This window comes from Anguilla anguilla, chromosome 6 (genome assembly GCF_013347855.1).
Source record: "Anguilla anguilla isolate fAngAng1 chromosome 6, fAngAng1.pri, whole genome shotgun sequence".
Lineage (NCBI taxonomy): Eukaryota > Metazoa > Chordata > Actinopteri > Anguilliformes > Anguillidae > Anguilla > Anguilla anguilla.
This window is the reverse complement of record NC_049206.1, coordinates 2,178,901-2,201,382: the sequence shown is the minus strand read 5'-3', so window position 1 is coordinate 2,201,382 and position 22,482 is coordinate 2,178,901. Positions and strand designations below refer to the sequence as shown.

At 54.4% G+C, this 22,482-nt stretch overlaps 1 protein-coding gene across 4 annotated transcripts; it reads right to left on the bottom strand.

The window, feature by feature from the left end:
* Positions 1–1,628: 1,628 nt before the first annotated feature.
* On the bottom strand, positions 1,629–22,475 carry LOC118228849 (regulator of nonsense transcripts 1-like). Of its 4 annotated transcripts, none has more exons than XM_035420357.1 (24): positions 22,073–22,475; positions 20,720–20,862; positions 20,407–20,496; positions 19,832–19,999; positions 19,221–19,401; positions 18,726–18,887; positions 17,962–18,049; positions 17,402–17,500; positions 16,717–16,849; positions 15,740–15,899; positions 15,360–15,478; positions 15,025–15,189; positions 14,378–14,492; positions 13,469–13,612; positions 11,883–12,096; positions 11,022–11,139; positions 10,733–10,889; positions 9,785–9,927; positions 9,091–9,265; positions 8,533–8,614; positions 7,305–7,466; positions 5,377–5,567; positions 4,577–4,696; positions 1,629–4,461 (listed from the first exon to the last, which is right to left on the bottom strand). In XM_035420357.1, the coding sequence occupies exons 1-23, from the start codon at positions 22,241–22,243 to the stop codon at positions 4,580–4,582; spliced, it is 3,297 nt and encodes a 1,098-aa protein (XP_035276248.1). In that variant the 5' UTR covers positions 22,244–22,475; the 3' UTR covers positions 1,629–4,461; positions 4,577–4,579. The 4 variants fall into 4 exon arrangements, with proteins under 4 accessions (XP_035276248.1, XP_035276249.1, XP_035276250.1 ...); XM_035420358.1 differs by having other exon boundaries at positions 17,965–18,049; XM_035420359.1 differs by having other exon boundaries at positions 16,717–16,825; positions 22,073–22,243.
* Positions 22,476–22,482: the final 7 nt, after the last annotated feature.

The window sequence follows — 22,482 nt, the reverse complement described above, 5'->3', positions numbered from 1 at the left end:
TTGTATTGCAGTTCTGTGCTCTAGAGGTTAAATCCTGAGGTTCTAATCTCCAGCTAAGCAAGCTGCAGCTGACCCATTGAGCCTAAACTGTAGGTGGTAAAATGTTTTTTAAAAAATTAGTTAAAGTAAAAAATGTTTCGGCACCACAGGAATTAGCAAAAACAGGCGTTCTATACCACCCACATGCCCCTGAATAGTTCTGCTCCAGACCTGTGTTGACACAGTGCATTCCTTTCTCAGTTAAATTCAGTTGGAGAATTATTTTCTAAGAGCTGTCGGTGCTTCTTATAAATGTGGCAGCCTCTATTTGTCAATGGCAGCATCTTAAAAGCCAAAATCAGGTCGCTGCAATTTTACAAGCAGCGTGTTTTATAGTCTGCAATAGATCTGTTTGCGTCATTTAAATAAGTAGGCTAGCCCAACACTTCTTTTTTCTTTTTTTTCTTTTTAACAAATAATTCAAAGCATGCTGGTAACGGTTAGTTTGACGGACGAACACAGCGAATAGGCACAGTAAATACGTGCATGACACTGTGCGTTCTTTAATTTGCAGAACAATTTGAACACGTGGCCAGCTACGTGGGTACACTGCCCCAGAAAGCCAGCTGGTTATGGGTTTGGTTCCCGCTAGGGTCTGTCCAGCTGTGCACCACTGACCTCAACACAAACCACACACCAATCAGTGGATTTCCTGAGTGACACGGTCACATGACGCCTTCAAAGTAGAACTTCCGCACGCCGTCCCGATATAATTAGTGGCATAAATAGGCCGGTCGCTAATGTCACGCCAGTGGTAATGTGATTAAAACACAAGGGGACAGTCTCAACACAAATTTCTAGAACATTTCTCCGGAAAACTGACGCCACGAAGAAGCACTGGAACGATGACTGTGCTCTCTTATCACAGAATCTGGAGCAGGAGCTTCAGCCTTAGCTCTACCGCAGAGAGATCCGTTCACCTGGCGAAAGCTACGTACAGCCTGTAAAGCTAGGCCCGGCAGTTCCGATGGATGGGATACACGCTCAGTCTGTGCACTAAATTTTCTTGATGTAATAACTGCATTCGTTGAGCCGAACAGGCGTTCCTATGGCCCAGCTTGCTAATGAGCTCCAGAGTCTTGGAATATCCACGGGAACAGCAGGCCAAGAGAGGCGCTTCTTCAGAGAGGAATGGACTCAGACAGCTCGTGCTATAAACGTCATGAAGTTAAGACGTATAGAAATAGCGAGTATGACTACACAGAAACCTGGAAAACTGAATTATTAATGCTGATATAATGGTCCGATAATACGGTTACAACCCTAACATACCCGAGCAGCGTTACTGGCAATCAAAACTTCTGGCAACACAGTCAATAAATGAGCATTTGCACAGCAAGAGTTCACTTTTACAACCCCAGACAGTCAGACTGTTCGTGCCCTCTAGTGCATAAATGCAATAGTGTCATGTCTGATCCAACAATGTGTGACATAATGTCATTTAGTGGTTTTGAACAATTCCTAAAACTTGACACAAGTAGCCAAACTGATTTTATGCTTGCATGCGAATTATTAGCTTTGAGTTTTCCTAAAAAAAAAAAAAAAAAAAACATGATTTAACATTTTAATAAGCTCACTTACAATAGACATAAAGAAGCAATCTTTATTTTTCTTGTTTCATTATTACAGGAATGAGATAAGAGGGTTACATTGCGTTAAAAACCAAAAAAAAAAAAAAAACAATAAAATTGAAAGTAATAAATCTTTCAGGGCAAGGAGAGTAACAACAAAAATGCATCGAACCACCCCGCAGGAAGGCCCGGCAGGAAAGAGGGATCTATATTTACGGTACAGAAAGGTCCCAAACGAGCCCCTGGAGGAGGGTAACCCTGAACTACCCGGGAGCTTGATGCCCCTGGGATGGGGCCCCTGCCCACACAGCAGAACGGCATGTTTGCTTGATGACAACCTGTCAGTCCTACCCTCCAATGACAAGTTTTCAGTGTCATGCTTTTGGTCATTAGGGCCTGCAGGGGTACAGGGGGATGGGCCCCACGGACAGGGTCCCACAGGGGGATGGGTCCCACTGATAGGGTCCCGCAGGGGGATGGGTCCCATGGACAGGGTCCCGCAGGGGAATGGGTCCCATGGGAGGATGGGTCCCACGGACACAGGGTGGACCTACTCAAAAGCCCCAGAGCTTCCAAGTCATCAGTCTCCCCAAACCTTTAACACGATTTCTGAAAAACACAAGATGGCAAAGCGGGGCAGGGCTGGGTGGGGCTGGGCGGGGCTGGGCGCCCCCAAATCAACGGTAGACGCGTAGAGAATTGAAACAACAACCAAGGAAATGCCCGCATTTTAAAAAGCCGATAAACAGGAAGTGACTTCAGCAGACCGCACTCAGCCTGTCCGTGCGCTACTTCTCCTGGCCGTCCGTGAACTTTCAAAAGTTTGGTAAATCCAGAAGGAAACCGACTGGGAGAACCCAGCAAAACCTCCTCATTTTTCCTGGGAATCTACTGTTGCCCTTCGGGCCATTTAAAACTATAAAAACTTTATTTATTTTTAAAGATAAAAAGGTGCCGCAAACAGGATGTTGTGCTGCAGGTGGCAGACGGCCGGCGTAGGGGGCCTCCCATTCATAGGCGGGGACGATTTTCAGAGCGAACAGACCTTATTGTAAGTAACAGTCTTGACAAGTTATAGGCACTGAATGATAATCATTTTAATCACCGTTTAGCCCAACAGCATCATGGGATACCCTCTTAGAATATACAAACACAAAAAGATCAGCTGCGAAAACCGAAAAAATAAAGAAAATCCAAAAACCCAACGCAGCAGTTTCCCTGCAGAGAAAACAGCCCGTGTAAATTTCGGTGATATTGTGTTTGCGTGTGAACGGTGCGCTTAACATCAGCAGGGGCTTGAGCAGGGAAAGTCATTCAGAAAAAGGAGCTCAGGTCAGTGGTTTGGTTCCCCCTCCATTTGATGTCTAGTCTAATTCCAAGACCATCCACTAGGGGGCGTTCGTGTAGCGCACGGGCAGTTTCAAGCTTTATCAGTGAACTAGCCCTATGGGTTCAGAGCACCTCTCTGAGCTAGAGAAAGACAAAGCAAAAAAAAAAATACAAATACAAATTAAAAAAAGTCCTACACTACTTAATTCAGGAACTCACTGAACTGCCACCTTCCCTTAATTAGAATTCTCTTAGTTTCTAATCAATAAACCCGTCTAATTGCTGGATATAATAAACTGGATAGCAATATACACACGTATCAATAGCACACACAGACACTTCCCGAGCCTACGTTAGGCTGCTCTCTCCTCCACTTTTAGAACAATAATAATAATAATAATAATGATAATATTGTAAGAAAAATTGCGAAAGAGAAATAACAATAGCAGAGAATTCTCTGGTTCTGGCTGTCTAAGATTCTCCCTCCAAAAACCTCTCGCTTTTTTTTTTTCCTTTGAATCTACAAGAAGACAGTTTGTTCAGAAGCAAGTCTCACAGCGACAGCAGATCCTCCAGGTCCACCACTTCAGGTCTTGAGACGGAAACAGTTTCTTTCCCTTCCGCACCTCGGCTCGATCCCAAAGCCGGAGAGCTTCTGACGCGCTCCCCTCCCTTCACCGCGCCCCCCTCACTTCACCGCGCCCCTTCAGAAAGCACGCCTCTCGCTGAAACCTTTGCAGCTCAAAGTTGACGTGGACTGATTGCTGGCCAGTGGCCAGTGTCCGCTCGGCACGGTGTGAGGACTCACGGCTGCCGGTTGAAAGTCCCTCCACTCATTCTGCGTAGGTCAGATCGCGAATCCCCAGAATGCACCACGTGGCAACCCGTCAACTTTGAGGTAAAAAGTTTCTTTATCAACCACCATCACCACAAGCAGTGTTTCCTCCTTTCTCTCTCTCTCCTCCTCTCCATGGACGTCACGGAACGAGCTTGTGTGTGACTGAGAACAGCCTCCCCCCTTCCTCTATCTCTCCTTCCCGATCCCTCTCTCCACTGAGTGGATGGGGCCATCATTTTCAGGAGGGGGGTTCGATTGGGGGGGGGGGGGGTCATGGTCTTTTATTTGTTCCTCACTTTCTGGTGCGAGACCCGTTCAGGTCTGCTCCTCCTCTCCCAGTGTGGCCACACACCTGCGTGCTCGCTCGTGCGCACACACACACACACACACACGCGTGCGCGCACACACACGCACGTGCGCTCGCCCGTCTCTGCGCTAGCAGGGACTCCGCCTCTTCTCTCTCTTCGCTCCAGTTTTCTTCCTGTCCAACAGTCCCTTTCTCTTTCCCCCTCTACTTGTGACAGGTTGGGTTTCTCTCCCCCTCTCTCGCTCTCTCTCTCTCTCTCCTCACACACTTGGTGCTTCAGTGGAAAACAGGTTTCCATTTTTTGTTTTTTTCTTTAATAGTACCCAGATTAAAAAGCTGATCAACTAAAGCTCAGCTCCAGCGCCACTTCCCACCGCCTAAAAGGGAAAAAAAAAGACAAAAAAGCTTTTAAATACACACACACACAACACACTGCTTTGGCCTGAATGTAAAAGGCATTTTTGATGTTCGTGTGGAACCAGGTCCCCTTACGCTTTAGTACTGTGACAGTCCCGTCACTCCGTGTTGGTACGCACGCTCGCCCTGGTAAGTGGAGTCCTGGGACAAAGCCACATCCATTTGGGACTTGAACTCGTCGCCCAGATAGCTGTCCTGTTTCAAGCGGCAGGGAAAAGGGGGTGAAAAAACTAAATCTGTACACATCAGGCCAATACCAGCAGCATCACAGCAAAAGGCCACCATTTAAAATCACTGCATGCTGGGAGAAAGCCGTGGGGGAAATTGGTGCATGCTGGGAGAAAGCCGTGCATGCTGGGAGAGAGCAGTGCATGCTGGGAGAGCGCGGTGCATGCTGGGAGAGAGTGGTGCATGCTGGGATATAGCAGTGCATGCTGGGAGAGAGCGGTGCATGCTGGGAGAGAGCAGTGCATGCTGGGAGAGAGCGGTGCATGCTGGGAGAGAGCGATGCATGCTGGGAGAGAGCGGTGCATGCTGGGGGAAAGCGGGGCTTGCTGGGAGAGATAAATGCATGCTGGGAGAGAGCGGTGCATGCTGGGAGAGAGCGGTGCATGCTGGGAGAGAGCGATGCATGCTGGGAGAGAGTGGTGCATGCTGGGAGAGAGGGGTGCATGCTGAGAGAGAGCGGTGCATGCTGGGAGAGAGCGGTGCATGCTGGGAGAGAGCGATGCATGCTGGGAGAGAGTGGTGCATGCTGGGAGAGAGCGGTGCATGCTGGGAGAGAGCGGTGCATGCTGGGAGAGAGCGGTGCATGCTGGGAGAGAGCGGTGCATGCTGGGAGAGAGCGGAGCTTGCTGGGGCTCTGGCGGGCTGACCTGCGACAGCTCGGGCTGAGAGAGGCCGGGCTGGCTCATCTGGGACGGCTGGCTCATGGAGATGAAGCCCTGGGTGAGGGGGCCCGACTGGGACGCCATGTCCTGGCTGCCCTGGCTGTTACCGTGGTTACCCATGCCACGGCTCCGCTGCCGCCCGCCACGCCCCACCTTCCCCTTCATGATGCCACGCCCTGTGGGAACAGAGAGAGAGAGTATGTGAGTGAGAGAGAGAGGGAGTATGAGAGAGAGAGAGAGAGAGATACAGAATAAGAGAGACACAGCGAGAGAGAGAAAAATACAGCGATAGAGTGAGAAAGCGAGAGAGAAATAGAGATAAGCAGACAAGCAGACAGAAAAAGGGGGCAGAAACTAAAATGGGAAAAAAAGTAACTGATGGAAAAACAGACAGACAATCTTCAGTTAGCCTTCAGTTAGACAGAGAGTAACACAGAGAGGAATATAAAAACAGACAGAATGGAAAGGGAGAATGAAATAGGAAGGCCAGGGACAGGTATGGGGTCAGGGTGCAGGTTTAGGGTGCAGGTACGGGGTCAGGGGCAGGTTTAGGGTGCAGGTACGGGGTCAGGGGCAGGTTTAGGGTGCAGGTACGGGGTCAGGGGCAGGTTTAGGGTGCAGGTACGGGGTCAGGGTGCAGGTTTAGGGTGCAGGTATGGGATCAGGGTGCAGGTTTGGGCTGCAGGTACGGGGTCAGGGGCAGGTTTAGGGTGCAGGTACGGGGTCAGGGGCAGGTTTGGGCTGCAGGCACGGGGTCAGGGGCAGGTTTAGGGTGCAGGTACGGGGTCAGGGGCAGGTTTAGGGTGCAGGTACGGGGTCAGGGGCAGGTTTAGGGTGCAGGTACGGGGTCAGGGGCAGGTTTAGGGTGCAGGTACGGGGTCAGGGGCAGGTTTGGGCTGCAGGTACGGGGTCAGGGGCAGGTTTAGGGTGCAGGTACGGGGTCAGGGGCAGGTTTGGGCTGCAGGTACGGGGTCAGGGGCAGGTTTAGGGTGCAGGTACGGGGTCAGGGGCAGGTTTAGGGTGCAGGTACGGGGTCAGGGGCAGGTTTGGGCTGCAGGTACGGGGTCAGGGGCAGGTTTGGGCTGCAGGTACGGGGTCAGGGGCAGGTTTAGGGTGCAGGTACGGGGTCAGGGGCAGGTTTAGGGTGCAGGTACGGGGTCAGGGGCAGGTTTAGGGTGCAGGTACGGGGTCAGGGGCAGGTTTAGGGTGCAGGTACGGGGTCAGGGGCAGGTTTGGGCTGCAGGTACGGGGTCAGGGGCAGGTTTAGGGTGCAGGTACGGGGTCAGGGGCAGGTTTAGGGTGCAGGTACGGGGTCAGGGGCAGGTTTAGGGTGCAGGTACGGGGTCAGGGGCAGGTTTAGGGTGCAGGTACGGGGTCAGGGGCAGGTTTAGGGTGCAGGTACGGGGTCAGGGGCAGGTTTAGGGTGCAGGTATGGGGTCAGGGTGCAGGTTTGGGCTGCAGGTACGGGGTCAGGGGCAGGTTTAGGGTGCAGGTACGGGGTCAGGGGCAGGTTTAGGGTGCAGGTACGGGGTCAGGGGCAGGTTTAGGGTGCAGGTACGGGGTCAGGGGCAGGTTTGGGCTGCAGGTACGGGGTCAGGGGCAGGTTTAGGGTGCAGGTACGGGGTCAGGGGCAGGTTTAGGGTGCAGGTACGGGGTCAGGGGCAGGTTTGGGCTGCAGGTACGGGGTCAGGGGCAGGTTTGGGCTGCAGGTACGGGGTCAGGGGCAGGTTTAGGGTGCAGGTACGGGGTCAGGGGCAGGTTTAGGGTGCAGGTACGGGGTCAGGGGCAGGTTTGGGCTGCAGGTACGGGGTCAGGGGCAGGTTTAGGGTGCAGGTACGGGGTCAGGGGCAGGTTTAGGGTGCAGGTACGGGGTCAGGGGCAGGTTTAGGGTGCAGGTACGGGGCCTGGCTCACCTGCGGCAGGGCCGTTGCTCATGCCCAGGTGGCTGGGCGGGGGCATGGGGGGCATCACCAGGTTGAAGGGGATGGGGAAGTTCAGGCCGGCCAGCGGGTTGGGCCCCGCCCCGATCATGCCCATCTGGTCGTGCGTCTGGAAGTACATGTTCGCCGGGCGCGCTGCGGGGAGAACGCCAGCGAGGAGGACGGTCACCACGGAAACGCAGTCCCCACACACACACGCACACACGCGCACACACACACACACACACACACACGTACACACACGCACACACGTACGTACACACACACACACACACACACACGTACGTACACACACACACACGTACACACACCAAGGAAATGTGATTTCAGTGCTAGCTTTGTACTTGGCAGGATTGTTTGTTTGTTTGCTGAACAGGTTACCCAACAGGGCTGGAGTCCTGATCTATGTGGTCACTTCTGGCCCTACGATCTTTACTTCACTCTAGTGTGTTTCTTTTGCACCTCTGCACTTTGAACTGATGCACTTGTTGTACGTCGCTCTGGATAAGAGCGTCTGCTAAATGCCTGTAATGTAATGCAATGTAATGTAATGAGTCAACACCAAGGCCAGTTAGCATCAAACCTTCACAAACCCCCAGTACAGCTGGAACTACCATGTGCTGTCAATCATTGGCTTGTATTAACCAATCAAAAATCTCTGCTCTCCAAACTACAATGTCAGTCACAGACAACCAACCAAGAAGGTTATGGAGCCTTAATCTCCCATTACTAGTTGACACACTCAAGTTTAACTTTGTGCCAGCTTTCAATTACAGTTCTGTTTACTGGACAGACAGCTTCAGCCAGCAGAGACCCAGAGTAGAGCTGAACCCCAGACTCTCTCCTCAGGCATGTACAAACACAACCCAACATCTCCCCTGTCTCCCTGGCTGGGTAACCTGCACTCACCTGTGCTGGGTAACCTGCAGACTCACCTGTGCTGGGTAGCCTGTGCTGGATAACCTGCACTCACTTGTGCTGGGTAGCCTGTGCTGGGTAACCTGCACTCACCTGTGCTGGGTAGCCTGTGCTGGGTAACCTGCACTCACCTGTGCTGGGTAGCCTGTGCTGGGTAACCTGCACTCACCTGTGCTGGGTAGCCTGTGCTGGGTAACCTGCACTCACCTGTGCTGGGTAGCCTGTGCTGGGTAACCTGCACTCACCTGTGCTGGGTAGCCTGTGCTGGGTAACCTGCACTCACCTGTGGTGCTGCGGTCATATACAGAGCCGGGGATCAGGGCCTCTCTGGCGTCATACATGGCAGTGCTCATGAAGCGTGCGCCCTGCAGAGAGAGAGAGACACAGACACACACACACACACACACACACACACACACAGACACACACACGCGCACGCACGTACAGACACACGCATAAACACACACAGGCACACACACACACACACACACGCGCGCACGTACAGACACATGCATAAACACACACAGGCACACACACGGCATTAATACTAAATAATGAGAAAACACTACTTAGTAATATGTGAACCGTTTTCATACATCTTCGAGTGTATGTGTACGCATGTGTATACGCGTATGTACATATAAGTGAGCGTGTGTGCACGAGCGTCCACGTGTGTGCACGTGTCTGTGTGCACGTGTCTGTGTGCGACGGCGTGTGTGCACGTGTCTGTGTGTGACAGCGTGTGTGCACGTGTCTGTGTGCAACGGCGTGTGTGCACGCGTCTGTGTGCACGTGTCTGTGTGCGACGGCGGGGTGCACGTGCACGCGCGCGCACACTCACGGGGTTCATGGCGTTGACCAGCTTGCGCGGCTTGCTGAACTGCATGAGGCTCTCACGCAGGTTGTTGAGCGGCCCCTCCACCAGGACCCTCTGCTCCTTGTAGTAGTTCAGCAGGTGGTTCCAGAGCGGCTGCTTGGACAGGGCCTTGGGGTTCCCCACAATGATCACCCCGTACCTGAGCAAACACAGCAGAGTCGGTCCGCAGTCCTGCTGTGCACCAGAGCAGGCCCCCTAACCCTGAACCCCCACCCCCCGCCCGCCCCACTAAGGGCCAGGCCAGGAGACGCTGGGGTTACCTGCCTCAGGTAAGCTGAAGTGGGGTTTACCTGGCTCAGGTAAGGGCCAGGTGAGGGGAGGGGGGCTTACCTGGCTCAGGTAAGGGCCAGGTGAGGGGAGGCGGGGCTTACCTGGCTCGGGTAAGGGCCAGGTGAGGGGAGGCGGGGCTTACCTGGCTCAGGTAAGGGCCAGGTGAGATGAAGCAGGGTTTACCTGGCTCGGGTAAGGGCCAGGTGAGGGGAGGCGGGGTTTACCTGGCTCGGGTAAGGGCCAGGTGAGGTGAAGCGGGGTTTACCTGGCTCAGGTAAGGGCCAGGTGAGGGGAGGCGGGGCTTACCTGGCTCAGGTAAGGGCCAGGTGAGGGGAGGCGGGGCTTACCTGGCTCAGGTAAGGGCCAGGTGAGGGGAGGCGGGGCTTACCTGGCTCGGGTGAGAGCCACGTTCAGGCGGCGCGGGTCATTGAGGAAGCCGATGCCCTGGTGCTCGTTGGCTCTGACACAGGACAGGATGATGAAATCTTTCTCTCTGCCCTGGAATGCATCCACACTGGCAATCTCCACTTCCTGTGGGGACAGGAAGTTTGGTGAGTGTATCTGGTACAGTTTGGTGTGAGTGCGTACCTGGTAGAGTTTGGTGCGAGTGCGTACCTGGTAGAGTTTGGTGTCAGCGTGTGCCTGTGCGAGTGCGTACCTGGTAGAGTTTGGTGTCAGCGTGTGCCTGTGCGAGTGCGTACCTGGTAGAGTTTGGTGTGAGTGCGTACCTGGTAGAGTTTGGTGTCAGCGTGTACCTGTGCGAGTGCGTACCTGGTAGAGTTTGGTGTCAGCGTGTACCTGTGCGAGTGCGTACCTGGTAGAGTTTGGCGTCAGCGTGTACCTGTGCGAGTGCGTACCTGGTAGAGTTTGGCGTGAGCGTGTACCTGTGCGAGTGCGTACCTGGTAGAGTTTGGCGTCAGCGTGTGCCTGTGCGAGTGCGTACCTGGTAGAGTTTGGCGCCAGCGTGTGCCTGTGCGAGTGCGTACCTGGTAGAGTTTGGCGTCAGCGTGTACCTGTGCGAGTGCGTACCTGGTAGAGTTTGGTGTCAGCGTGTGCCTGTGCGAGTGCGTACCTGGTAGAGTTTGGCGTCAGCGTGTACCTGTGCGAGTGCGTACCTGGTAGAGTTTGGCGTGAGCGTGTACCTGTGCGAGTGCGTACCTGGTAGAGCTTGGTGTGAGCGTGTACCTGTGCGAGTGCGTACCTGGTAGAGTTTGGTGTGAGTGCGTACCTGGTAGAGTTTGGTGTGAGTGCGTACCTGGTAGAGTTTGGTGTGAGTGCGTACCTGGTAGAGTTTGGTGTGAGTGCGTACCTGGTAGAGTTTGGTGTGAGTGCGTACCTGGTAGAGTTTGGTGTGCAGGGAGCCGCTGAACTGCATGTACTGCACCAGGTAGGAGCGCTGGCCCTCGTACGGCGTGATGATGCCGATCTGGTCGGGCTTCGCTCCGGCCTTCAGCAGCCGCGTGGTGATCTTCTCCACGTTCGCCGCCTCCGTCCTGAACATTAACCATTCCTTCAGTCATTCCGATTAAGGCTATTATTATTCTTATTATCTGCTCTCTCCTGCAGTACTGTGTGTGGCCTGTAGGGTGTAGCGGGCAGCAGGTACCAGGTAGTGGGTAGCGCACCTGTTCAAATAGGACGTTCCGGAGCTGGCGATCTCCTCCTGGCCCTGAGTCACGTAGAAGAACATGGGCTTGTCCGGCTGCGGCCACTGGAAGTCAAAGCCCTTCCTGATGCGGTCGGCTGCAGGGAGAGCAAACAGCTCTGATTCTGCCCCTTACATTCCCTCCGGATGGTAAATCCTTTTAAAAACAACTAGAAAACATCTGTGACCATTTTGCAGTTTCCATTCACTTCGGTAAATGTCCACCTGTGTCCTTATGCATTTGTGGCCCTTGCGCACACGCACACACACACACACACACACACACACACACACACACACCCCCACATGAAAAGGAGCCATTCATTCAGGTGCTGTTCACTGTACTGTGGAGCCTCTGCTCGCCTCTAGTGGTGGAAGGTAGTTACTGCAGCAGTGAGGTTAGGGAGGAGTAAAGCCCTAACCTCACGGCGGAGTGTGCAGTGTGCGGCATGCGGTGTGCAGTGTGTGCGGTGTGCGGTGTGTGTGTGGTGTGCGGTGTGCGGTGTGTGTGTGGTGTGGTGTGCTGTGGGTGTGTGTGGCGTGCAGTGTGTGGTGTGTGTGTGGTGTGTGGTTTGCGGTGTGTGGTGTGTGTGTGTGGTGTGCGTGTGGTGTGCGGCGTGTGGTGTGCGGTGTGTCGTGTGCGACGTGTGGGGTGCGGTGTGCGGCATGGGGTGTGTAACGTGTGGTGTGTGATGTGCGGTGTGTGGCGTGTGGCGTGCGGTGTACGGCGTGGGGTGTGCGGCGTGTGGCGTGCGGTGTGCGGTGCGTGTTTGGTGTGTGTGTGGTGTGTGGTGTGTGGTGTACGGCGTGGGGTGTGCGGCGTGTGGCGTGCGGTGCGTACCGGCGGTCACCCCGTTCTGCAGGGAGCCCTCGTAGAAGATGTTGGAGGGGAAGGCGCTGAGGGCGGGGTGCATGCGGTACTGGACCTGCAGACGGATGGGCCGGATGCCCAGAACCACCAGCCGCTCGAACAGGGACTGGGACAGGCCCGCCTTGGCCGCCTTCTTACACATGACCACCGGGCCCAGCTGGCAGTGATCCCCCACCAGGATGAGCTGAGACACAGAGCGCAGAGTTAGACTATTACAGATACCAGCCTGCGTCACGTCCCTAACACAGCCTGCATCACATCCCTAACACAGCCTGCGTCACGTCCCTAACACAGCCTGCATCACATCCCTAACACAGCCTGCATCACATCCCTAACACAGCCTGCATCACGTCCCTAACACAGCCTGCATCACATCCCTAACACAGCCTGCATCACATCCCTAACACAGCCTGCATCACGTCCCTAACACAGCCAGCATCACATCCCTAACACAGCCTGCATCACATCCCTAACACAGCCTGCATCACAACCCTAACACAGCCTGCATCACAACCCTAACACAGCCTGCATCACAACCCTAACACAGCCTGCATCACGTCCCTAACACAGCCTGCATCACATCCCTAACACAGCCTGCATCACATCCCTAACACAGCCTGCATCACAACCCTAACACAACCTGCATCACAACCCTAACACAGCCTGCATCACGTCCCTAACACAGCCTGCATCACATCCCTAACACAGCCTGCGTCACATCCCTAACACAGCCTGCATCACATCCCTAACACAGCCTGCATCACATCCCTAACACAGCCTGCATCACATCCCTAACACAGCCTGCATCACATCCCTAACACAGCCTGCATCACAACCCTAACACAGCCTGCATCACAACCCTAACACAGCCTGCATCACGTCCCTAACACAGCCTGCATCACATCCCTAACACAGCCTGCATCACGTCCCTAACACAGCCAGCATCACGTCCCTAACACAGCCTGCATCACGTCCCTAACACAGCCTGCGTCACATCCCTAACACAGCCTGCATCACGTCCCTAACACAGCCTGCATCACGTCCCTAACACAGCCTGCATCACGTCCCTAACACAGCCTGCATCACATCCCTAACACAGCCTGCATCACGTCCCTAACACAGCCTGCATCACATCCCTAACACAGCCTGCGTCACATCCCTAACAAAGCCTGCATCACATCCCTAACACAGCCTGCATCACATCCCTAACACAGCCTGCGTCACATCCCTAACACAGCCTGCGTCACATCCCTAACACAGCCTGCATCACGTCCCTAACATAGCCTGCATCACGTCCCTAACACAGCCTGCAGTACCCGTTTGCGTAAGTGTGTGTGCGCATGTGTGAGTGTGCGCGTGCGTGTGAGAGTGTGTGTGTGCGTGTGTGCGTGTGCGCATGTGTGTGAGAGTGTGTGAGTGTGTGTGTGCGTGAGTGTGTATGTGGATGTGCGTGTGTGCGTGTCAGTGTGTGTGCATGTGCGTGTATGTGCGTGTGTGCGCGTACTCTGGCAGTACAGTCTGGGACAGGCTCAGGTACAGTCCCAGGTGGGCTCTACCTGTTTGGCTCCCAGGACGACGGGCACCATGCACTCGGGCTCGGTGGCCTGCGTGCTCTCGTCGATCAGGATGGAGCGGAACTGCATCTTGGCCAGGCGGGGGTCCCCCGCGCCCACACACGTCCCGCAGATCACGTCCGCGTTCTGTCGGGAGGGGGAGGAGAGAGCGCGCCATTAAACAGCCGAAAGAACACACCGTTACCCCGGCCTAAACAACCCAGCCCACAGGGGCTCCTCCATTAACACTCCCCTCTAACCCGCAGGCAGTCAGCTGATCCCACAGGGCATCCTCACAGGGGGCAGGGCCCCTGACCACACAGTGAAACTATTAATGTCTTTAATAGAATAAAACAGAGGGGAGCTGCACCAATCACAAAGCACGTTGCTAACAACCGGTAGAACAACGCTAATCGTGATTGGTAGATACTGCCTCCTGGGCGCGCTCAAAGTGCCCAGAAGTAGGAAGCCCCAATCGCCATCAGTGTTGTTCAATGGGTTGTTAAGAACGTACCCTGTGAACCCTTCTGTGTTCTATCATCACAATAGTCTTACAGCAGTTTCGTTAACCTCGACGTGGGGTGTGCGCACGCAGAGCGACGGTGTGGGAAAGGCGGGGTTAGGGAGGGGGGGAGGGGCAGGGTTAGGGAGGGGTGGGGTGGAGGGGTGGGGTTATGGAGGGGTGGAGTTAGGGAGGGGCGGAGGGGCAGGGTAAGGGATGGGGCGGAGTTAGGGAGGGGTGGTGTGGGAAAGGCAGGGATAGGGAGGGGTAGAGGGGCGGGGATAGGGAGGGGTGAAGGGGTGGAGTTAGGGAGGGGTAGGGTGGAGGGGCGGAAAGGCGGGGTTAGGAAGGGGAAAGGGGCGGGGTTAGGGAGGGGAAAGGGGTGGGGTTAGGGAGGGGCGGAGTCTCACCATGAGAAGCTCCCGCTCGGCGGCGCGCTTCAGCGCTCGGTACCGCTTCTCGTCGGCAGACGACAGCTCGCCCGTCTCGTCCTTCAGCTGCTGCAGCTTCTGCAGCTCCGGCATGCTGGGGGAACAGAACCCGCAACCACGCGGAGTTACCGTCTCAATCAGAGAGAGCGGCATCAGCCACCGCCTCAATCAGAGAGAGAGAGCGGCATCAGCCACCGCCTCAATCAGAGAGAGAGAGCGGCATCAGCCACCGCCTCAATCAGAGAGAGCGGCATCAGCCACCGCCTCAATCAGAGAGAGCGGCATCAGCCACCGCCTCAATCAGAGAGAGCGGCATCAGCTATCCACGCCTGTACATCTATACACGTAAGTACTTCTGCAGAGTCAACACGTGTGTTTCCGTGTGATAAATTAAGAAAAACTTCCACCATGAGAGAGTATTCTGTTAAGCACTCCTTGAGTTTAGCCAAATGCCTTGCAGCCCTGTAATTAACACACAAACACAAAGGTGAACTCCTCACTTGGACAGAGTACAGAGCACTACTCGTTATTTTTAGCAGGCGACTCTAATCCAGCCCGCAGACACTCAGACAGGCACAGCAGCTGTGCCCCTGCCCCCTGCCCGGATTCGAGCCGGCAGCCCCCACCTGTCCATGTTGCGGATCTGGTTGTGCAGGGCCAGGAAGGAGACGGGCGAGTCGATGGCCTCCCGGCTCTTGGCGCAGAGACGCACCACCTTCAGGCCCGTCTGGTGGATCTTCTCAGTCAGCTGGTCCACTGCGATGTTACTGGGAGCGCAAACCAGCACGGGGCTGAGAGAGAGAGAGAGAGAGAGAGAGAGAGAGAGAGAGAGAGGAGTGTTACACACACACACACCAGCACAGGACTGAGGGAGGAGAGAGAGAGCAGCGTGTTACACACACACACACATACACGCACACTAATTACACACACACTACATACACACACACACACTCCTCACCCGTTTCCCTGCCGGGCAAGGTGGTATACGATGGTTGCCGAGGTGACGGTCTTCCCTGTTCCAGGGGGTCCCTGGATGAGACTGAGGGGTCTCTGCAGCACCGTCTTCACAGCGTACACCTGCACCCCAAAATCGCACATTACATCACACACCTGCACCCCAAAATTGCACATCACATCACACACCTGCACCCCAAAATCGCACATCACACACCTGCACCCCAAAACCGCACATCACACACCTGCACCCCAAAATCGCACATCACATCACACACCTGCACCCCAAAATTGCACATCACATCACACACCTGAACCCCAAAATCGCACATCACACACCTGCACCCCAAAACCGCACATCACATCACACATCTGCATCTGTACCTGGGAGTGGTTGAGGTCGGGCAGGCCGTGGGCAGTGAAGCGTTTGGGCAGTTGGCACTTGATCACCACGTCCTCCACCTCGTGCCCCAGCAGCTTGTGGTAGATGTACCCAGAGACTGAGGTCTCATCCACAGCAAAGGTCTTCAGTGCACTCTGCATCCTGAACACAAACACCAACACACAGAGTCCTCATAATCCCCAAATAACCAACACACACAGCGTCCTCATAATCCCCAAATAACCAACACACACAGAGTCCTCATAATCCCCAAATAACCAACACACACGAGTCCTCATAATCACCAAATAACCAACACACTGAGTCCTCATAATCCCCAAATAACCAACACACAGAGTCCTCATAATCCCCAAATAACCAACACACTGAGTCCTCATAATCACCAAATAACCAACACACAGAGTCCTCATAATCCCCAAATAACCAACACACACAGCGTCCTCATAATCCCCAAATAACCAACATACAGAGTCCTCATAATCCCAAAATAACCAACACACAGAGTCCTCATAATCCCAAAATAACCACCACACAGAGTCCTCATAATCCCCAAATAACCAACACACTGAGTCCTCATAATCACCAAATAACCAACACACTGAGTCCTCATAATCCCCAAATAACCAACACACAGAGTCCTCATAATCCCCAAATAACCAACACACAGAGTCCTCATAATCCCCAAATAACCAACACACACAGCGTCCTCATAATCCCCAAATAACCAACACACAGAGTCCTCATAATCACCAAATAACCAACACACAGAGTCCTCATAATCCCCAAATAACCAACACACAGAGTCCTCATAATCACCAAATACCAACACACAGAGTCCTCATAATCCCAAAATAACCAACACACAGAGTCCTCATAATCCCCAAATACCAAACACACACATTCAGTCCTCCTTCTACCTGAACAAATGAACACTAAATTCAGTCAAGGGGTTGCTCACCTGTCGAAGGAGGTGGACTTCCACACGAAATCCACCTGGAAGTTGTGGGGGACCTCCACGGGGGCGCCCATGCTGCTCCGCAGCTCGATGGCGATCTCATCCCCGTAGTCTGAGGCGCGCCGCTGAGGAAGACCCACTCTCAGTGCAGACACGCCCGAAATGCCGCCCCGCCCACCACCCCCCCAAACCGCCCCGCCCGAACACCGCCCCCCCAAACAGCCCCGCCCGAAAACCACCCCCCAAACCGCCCCGCCCGAAAACCACCCCCCCAAACCGCCCCGCCCGAAAACCACCCCGCCCACCGCCCCCCCAAACCGCCCCGCCCGAAAACCACCCCCCCAAACCGCCCCGCCCGAAAACCGCCCCCCCAAACCGCCCCGCCCACCGCCCCGCCCCCAAACCGCCTTGCCCGAAAACCACCCCACCCACCGCCCCCCCAAACCACCCCCCCCCAAACCGCCCCGCCCGAAAACCACCCCGCCAAACCGCCCCGCCCGCCGCCCCCCCAAATCGCCCCGTCCAAAATACCGCCCCGCCCGCCGTCCCCCCAAACCTCCCCGCCCACAGGACTGAGATGCTAACTGATCTAATGAGCAGGATGGGGGGCTAGACCCCCCCCCCCCCCCCCATGTTATCCCCGTTTCCCATGATCCCGCAGGGGCAGCGCTGTCAGACTGAAGGATACTATCTGGAACTTTGATGACGTGGCCGATGCCCTTCCACAGAGGAGCCAGGTCTCCTTTGTACCTCAGACAGATCTCATCCCCCTGCATCAGCCGCATGTCTGCACCAATCAGGAGGAAAGCCAATCAGGAGGCCCAGCCAATTAGGAGGACAGCCAATCAGGACACAGGAGAAAAAGAATGTTAACTGACTGCATTGAAAAGCTGGGAAGTATGCATGTGGGAGTGAAGTACAATGTGTTGGGTGTGAATGTGACCGTTGTTCCAATGATACGACAAACACAGGTCGTGCTCATACAAACAAACACACACACACACACACACGCACGCACACGCACACGCACGCACGCACGCGCACGCGCACGCGCACACACGCGCACACGCACGCACACACACACACACACAGACGCGCACACACACATGCAGACACACGCAGACACACGCACGCACGCACACACACACACACACGCATGCATGCACACACAGGGAGATGGAGATGGGGTTGCAGCACTCCGAACAGTGATGGCGTTGAGGGACAGAGACGTTCGACAGTAAATATTACCACCTGAGTCCGTCTTGGGAAGTGTGAAATAAGCGATCCTTTTTTTATTCAGACCCAGGTCCCAGCGGACAGTTATATTGTCCTGGGTCTGTGGAGACACACACAGGGGAAGGAGAACGTCAACCAGACCACCCAGAGCCAGACAAACCCAGAGCCAGACAACCCAGAGCCAGACAAACCCAGAGACAGCCATGACCAAGCAGCCCTGGCAGGGCGAGAGGCAAAACTACACCCTCGCCACCCTACCCTGAGGATAAACCCCGCCCCTCCCACCCCACTCCACAGGTAAACCCCGCTCCTCCCACCCCACTCCACAGGTAAGCCCCGCCCTACTCTGCAGGTACGCCCCGCCCCTCCCACCACACTCCACAGGTAAACCCCGCCCTACTCTGCAGGTAAGCCCCGCCCCTCCCACCCCGCTCCACAGGTAAGCCCTGCCCCTCCCACCCCGCTCCACAGGTAAGCCCCGCCCCTCCCACCCCACTCCACAGGTAAACCCCGCTCCTCCCACCCCACTCCACAGGTAAGCCCCGCCCTACTCTGCAGGTAAGCCCCGCCCCTCCCACCCCGCTCCACAAGTAAGCCCCGCCCCTCCCACCCCACTCCACAGGTAAGCCCCGCCCTACTCTGCAGGTACGCCCCGCCCCTCCCACCCCACTCCACAGGTAAACCCCGCCCTACTCTGCAGGTAAGCCCCGCCCCTCCCACCCCACTCCACAGGTAAACCCCGCCCTTCTCTGCAGGTGCGCCCCGCCCCTCCCCACCTGGGACTCCTTGAGCTTCTTGTCGTAGTCGGCCTCCAGCTTGACGAGCGGGCCGAAGATGTTCTGGTACTGGTAGGCGTCCTCGTAGCGTAGCAGCACGTGCTGCGGCTCCTCGTCCACGCCCGGCTTCTCCAGGTCCTCCAGCGTGGCGCCGGGGTTCTCCTGCAGGGGGCGCAGGGGAGCAGAGCGTCAAACGCGCCACCGCTGCCTCGTTCCGTTACTGCGGAAACGGTTTCTCACACAGCGGCCGTTTCAACTGCTTGGTAAGAAGCTCAGGTGACAACTGGTAGTAAATGAAATAAGTATGAACTATAGATTGCTAGGTGTTAACTATTTTCGTCTGTAAAAATGTACCAAACGCCAATAGCAAAGGTATGTTCTGTCAGTCTGACGGAAAAGATGGTAAAGAGGCGTGTACAGTCTGGTGATGTCATAGGCTGACAGACAGGTAAAGGGGCGTGGCCAGCCTGCGGCGTATCGGACCGGGGGAAGCACCTTCCAGAGCTCCTCCAGCTTGTTGATCTGTTGGGCGGTGATCTGGCGGGCCCTCAGCTGCTCCTGCTCAGACGGGATCTTCACCAGCCAGGACAGGAAGCAGCGGTCCTGGATCAGCGGCTGCCACTGCGAGCTGTCCCAGTTAATGTCCTTCAGACTGCTCTGACTGGCACACGGCTGCCTGGCTCACACACACGCACACACACACATATACACACACACACACGTGCGCACACACACACACACACACACACGCACACGCACGCACACGCACACACACACACACGCGCGCGCGCACACACACACGCGCGCGCACACACACACACACGCGCGCGCACACACACACACACACACACACACATGCACACACACACACACACACACGCACACACATACAAAACACAAAATCACATATCGGTGAAGTTAAATAGCACTCCCAACTCAGAGCAGACTGGCTGACAGAGCTCCACAGAAAGAGAGAGCAGCTCAGAGAGAGAGAGCAGCTCAGAGAGAGAGCAGCTCAGAGACAGAGAGAGAGCAGCTCGGAGGGAGAGCAGCTCAGAGAGAGAGAGAGCGGCTCAGGTGAGCCGGCCAGGTGGAGCTGGTCTTGCCTGCAGAGCAGCACCACCACGGAGTCGGCCTTGGCGGGGATGAAGCCCAGCAGGAAGGCGTTGCGGCAGCCGCAGTTGTAGCACTCCAGCACAGTCTCGCCCAGCGGCCCGTCCTTGTGCAGCGCCACCTCCTTACACTTGGCCCTGACCAGGTGGTTCACAATGTGGCTGCAAGAGAACCCCCCCCCCCCAAAACCGTCACACACTGAAGAGGGGACACGGTCGCCCCCCAAAAACCGTCACACACTGAAGAGGGGACACGGTCCCCCTCAAAACCGTCACATCCTCAACCAATCACAATTAAACAGCAGTACACCCTCAACCAATCACCATTAAACAGCACACCCTCATCCAATCACCAGTAAACAGCATCACACCCTCAACCCATCACAATTAAACAGCAGTACACCCGCCACCAATCCCCATTCAACAACACCACATCTCAACCAATGACCAGCTGACTCTGAGGCTGCCAGTTATTTTGTACAGAAAGGTGTTCACGTTGCTACCAGTTCCACAATAAAGGCGAGGCGCGCACACAAGCACAGCTGCACAGTGAAGGGTGTGGGATCTACCTGCCAGAGGTGTTTCCCCGACCGTTGCAGAACCACTTCTTACTGGTGTTACAGTAGACCACACACGCAGGGTCCTGGATTCCACAGTAGCTTCAGAGAGAGAGAGAGAGACAGTCAGGACATCATAAGGACTTCCATAAACAGTGGAGCAGGGGTGACCCCCAAAACCCCGTCACCCTAAAATCCTGACTGCAGTCACCCACTTCCTGCCCCAGAGATCCGCCTTTACACAGGACCGCTCAAAAAGCTTTGACCATTGTGCTCATCCAGCTTGTAGGTTAGGAAAGTTTCAGAGAAGTCATCAAAAGACTACCTGCAGGCGTGCACGGGGAGAGCCTTGGTGTAATACGTGTCCTCCTCATCCTCCTCGAAGTTGAGCTCGGCCAGGAGCTGGCTGCTCTTGGAGATCGCATCGTCAAGACCGCCGTTCTGCAGAAGCCCGTCAGTAACGATAACCTGCAGAAGGGGGACAAACAGCCAATCATTAGACACGCTACATCCCGCAACTTCCTCTTTTAAACCGCCGGTCTGAAACACGAACACTGCAGCTAGGCTTAATTATTTGTGCAGATGAAAGCTTGTTAGTTTCTCCTTTTTAAATCAACGGTAATTTCCATTTCATTACTTTCCAAATGGACTAGAGACAGGGAAAATACATGTTCTCAAATTGGAAAGACCAGCCATTAAAAAACAATGCACGAAAGAATCTATTAAAACCCTTCTCTCCCAAATAATGAAATAGAATAATGAAAACAACCACAGAGCAAGTTTAAGTAGCTAAGTGACACAGGCATATAGAAACCACTGCAGAAAGTCATTATGGTTGTAAACATTATCATGTTATAACAGCTTGCGATGTGGTAACCTGTAGCTTGCAACGCTAGCTACAACATAAACACTAACGTAGTAACACAGCTTCAACAAACGTTTACTATTCACTTATTTGACACTTGCACTAAAAGACGGTTCGCAAAGTGATAACGTTAAAGATACCCAAACACACTAAAATTCAGTATTCTACAGTTAACTTAGGTATTCGCAGTGAATCGCACTTTGAAGCAACGGGCTGGCAACATCCCGGAAGTTACATGTTAGAAAGTTAATTACAGAAACTTCACCTTCATTTGCACGCACCACCTTTTTCTGTTCATCCAACACCTACTCAGAAGTTTCTGACATCTGACACGCCATTTCAAAACAGTTTCAGTTCCAGTGCGCCAGTGGTACAACGGCGGTGCCTAGATAAAAACCACTCCGCGCAGCGCACTCGCGCCTCCGGTGAAGCTACACAGCTGGGTGTAGCTAGCGAGGTAAATTAACCTGCAAAAACTATAAGGCAACGTACCTGGCAAGTTGGCTAACCCTTAGCTAGCTTGCAAAGTTACATAGTCGTAGCAAGATAAATTCAGAGAACAACATGACGCTAGCTAACTAGCAATCAGCGCGCACAAATAAACAATATTACAACTTAAAACGAGCTAGCAGCTAATGTTTGCTACCTAACGTCAATGACTTGGATGGTAGCTACCTGTGCTAACGAGCGATACACAGCAGTGGTTGGATAGCGTTAGCTAGCAGGCGTGCTTGAAAACAAACATTCGCATCGAGCTACCACCAAGCAAGCCGTTTTAAATGTAAACTACAAACCAACGAAATGCACCAGCACCTGGTTGTCCAGCTGACTCTGCGTATGGCCCTGGGTTTGGGTCTGGCTGGGCAGAGTGAAGTCGGTAAACTCGTACTCCGATCCCTGGGTATCAGCTCCGAGCAGCTCCGCTTCCTCGGTGTCCAGGAAGGTGAGAGTCTGCGAGCTTGGCCCGTACGCCTCCACGCTCATCTCTACACAACCAACGGTAGTTTTACGCAGTCGTCTTATGTGGGTATAAACCACAAGTCGTCCCAAAAACCAGCTCTTCCGCCACGGATAGGAATGGCCCCTGGTTCCGTGATAAATATGAACCCAGAAAATAATTAGAACTGATTAAAAATTAAACTCAAAACAGCAGCTTCCCGAGCCTCAACTCCCACACCAAGCTGTGACGCACCTTCCTAGCGCCACAAAGCGCAAAACGTAAA

What these genes read in the sequence shown, in the direction of transcription:
- LOC118228849 (XM_035420357.1), bottom strand. Translation starts at nt 22,243, where the DNA reads ATGAGCGTGGAGGCGTACGGGCCAAGCTCGCAGACTCTCACCTTCCTG. An exon ending in CGGGGAAACACCTCTGGCAG is followed by an intron (nt 20,000 to 20,406) that starts GTAGATCCCACA and finishes GTTCTCTTGCAG; the next exon opens with CCACATTGTGAACCACCTGG. An exon ending in AGAAGCTCAAGGAGTCCCAG is followed by an intron (nt 18,050 to 18,725) that starts GTGGGGAGGGGC and finishes GTGTCTCCACAG; the next exon opens with ACCCAGGACAATATAACTGT.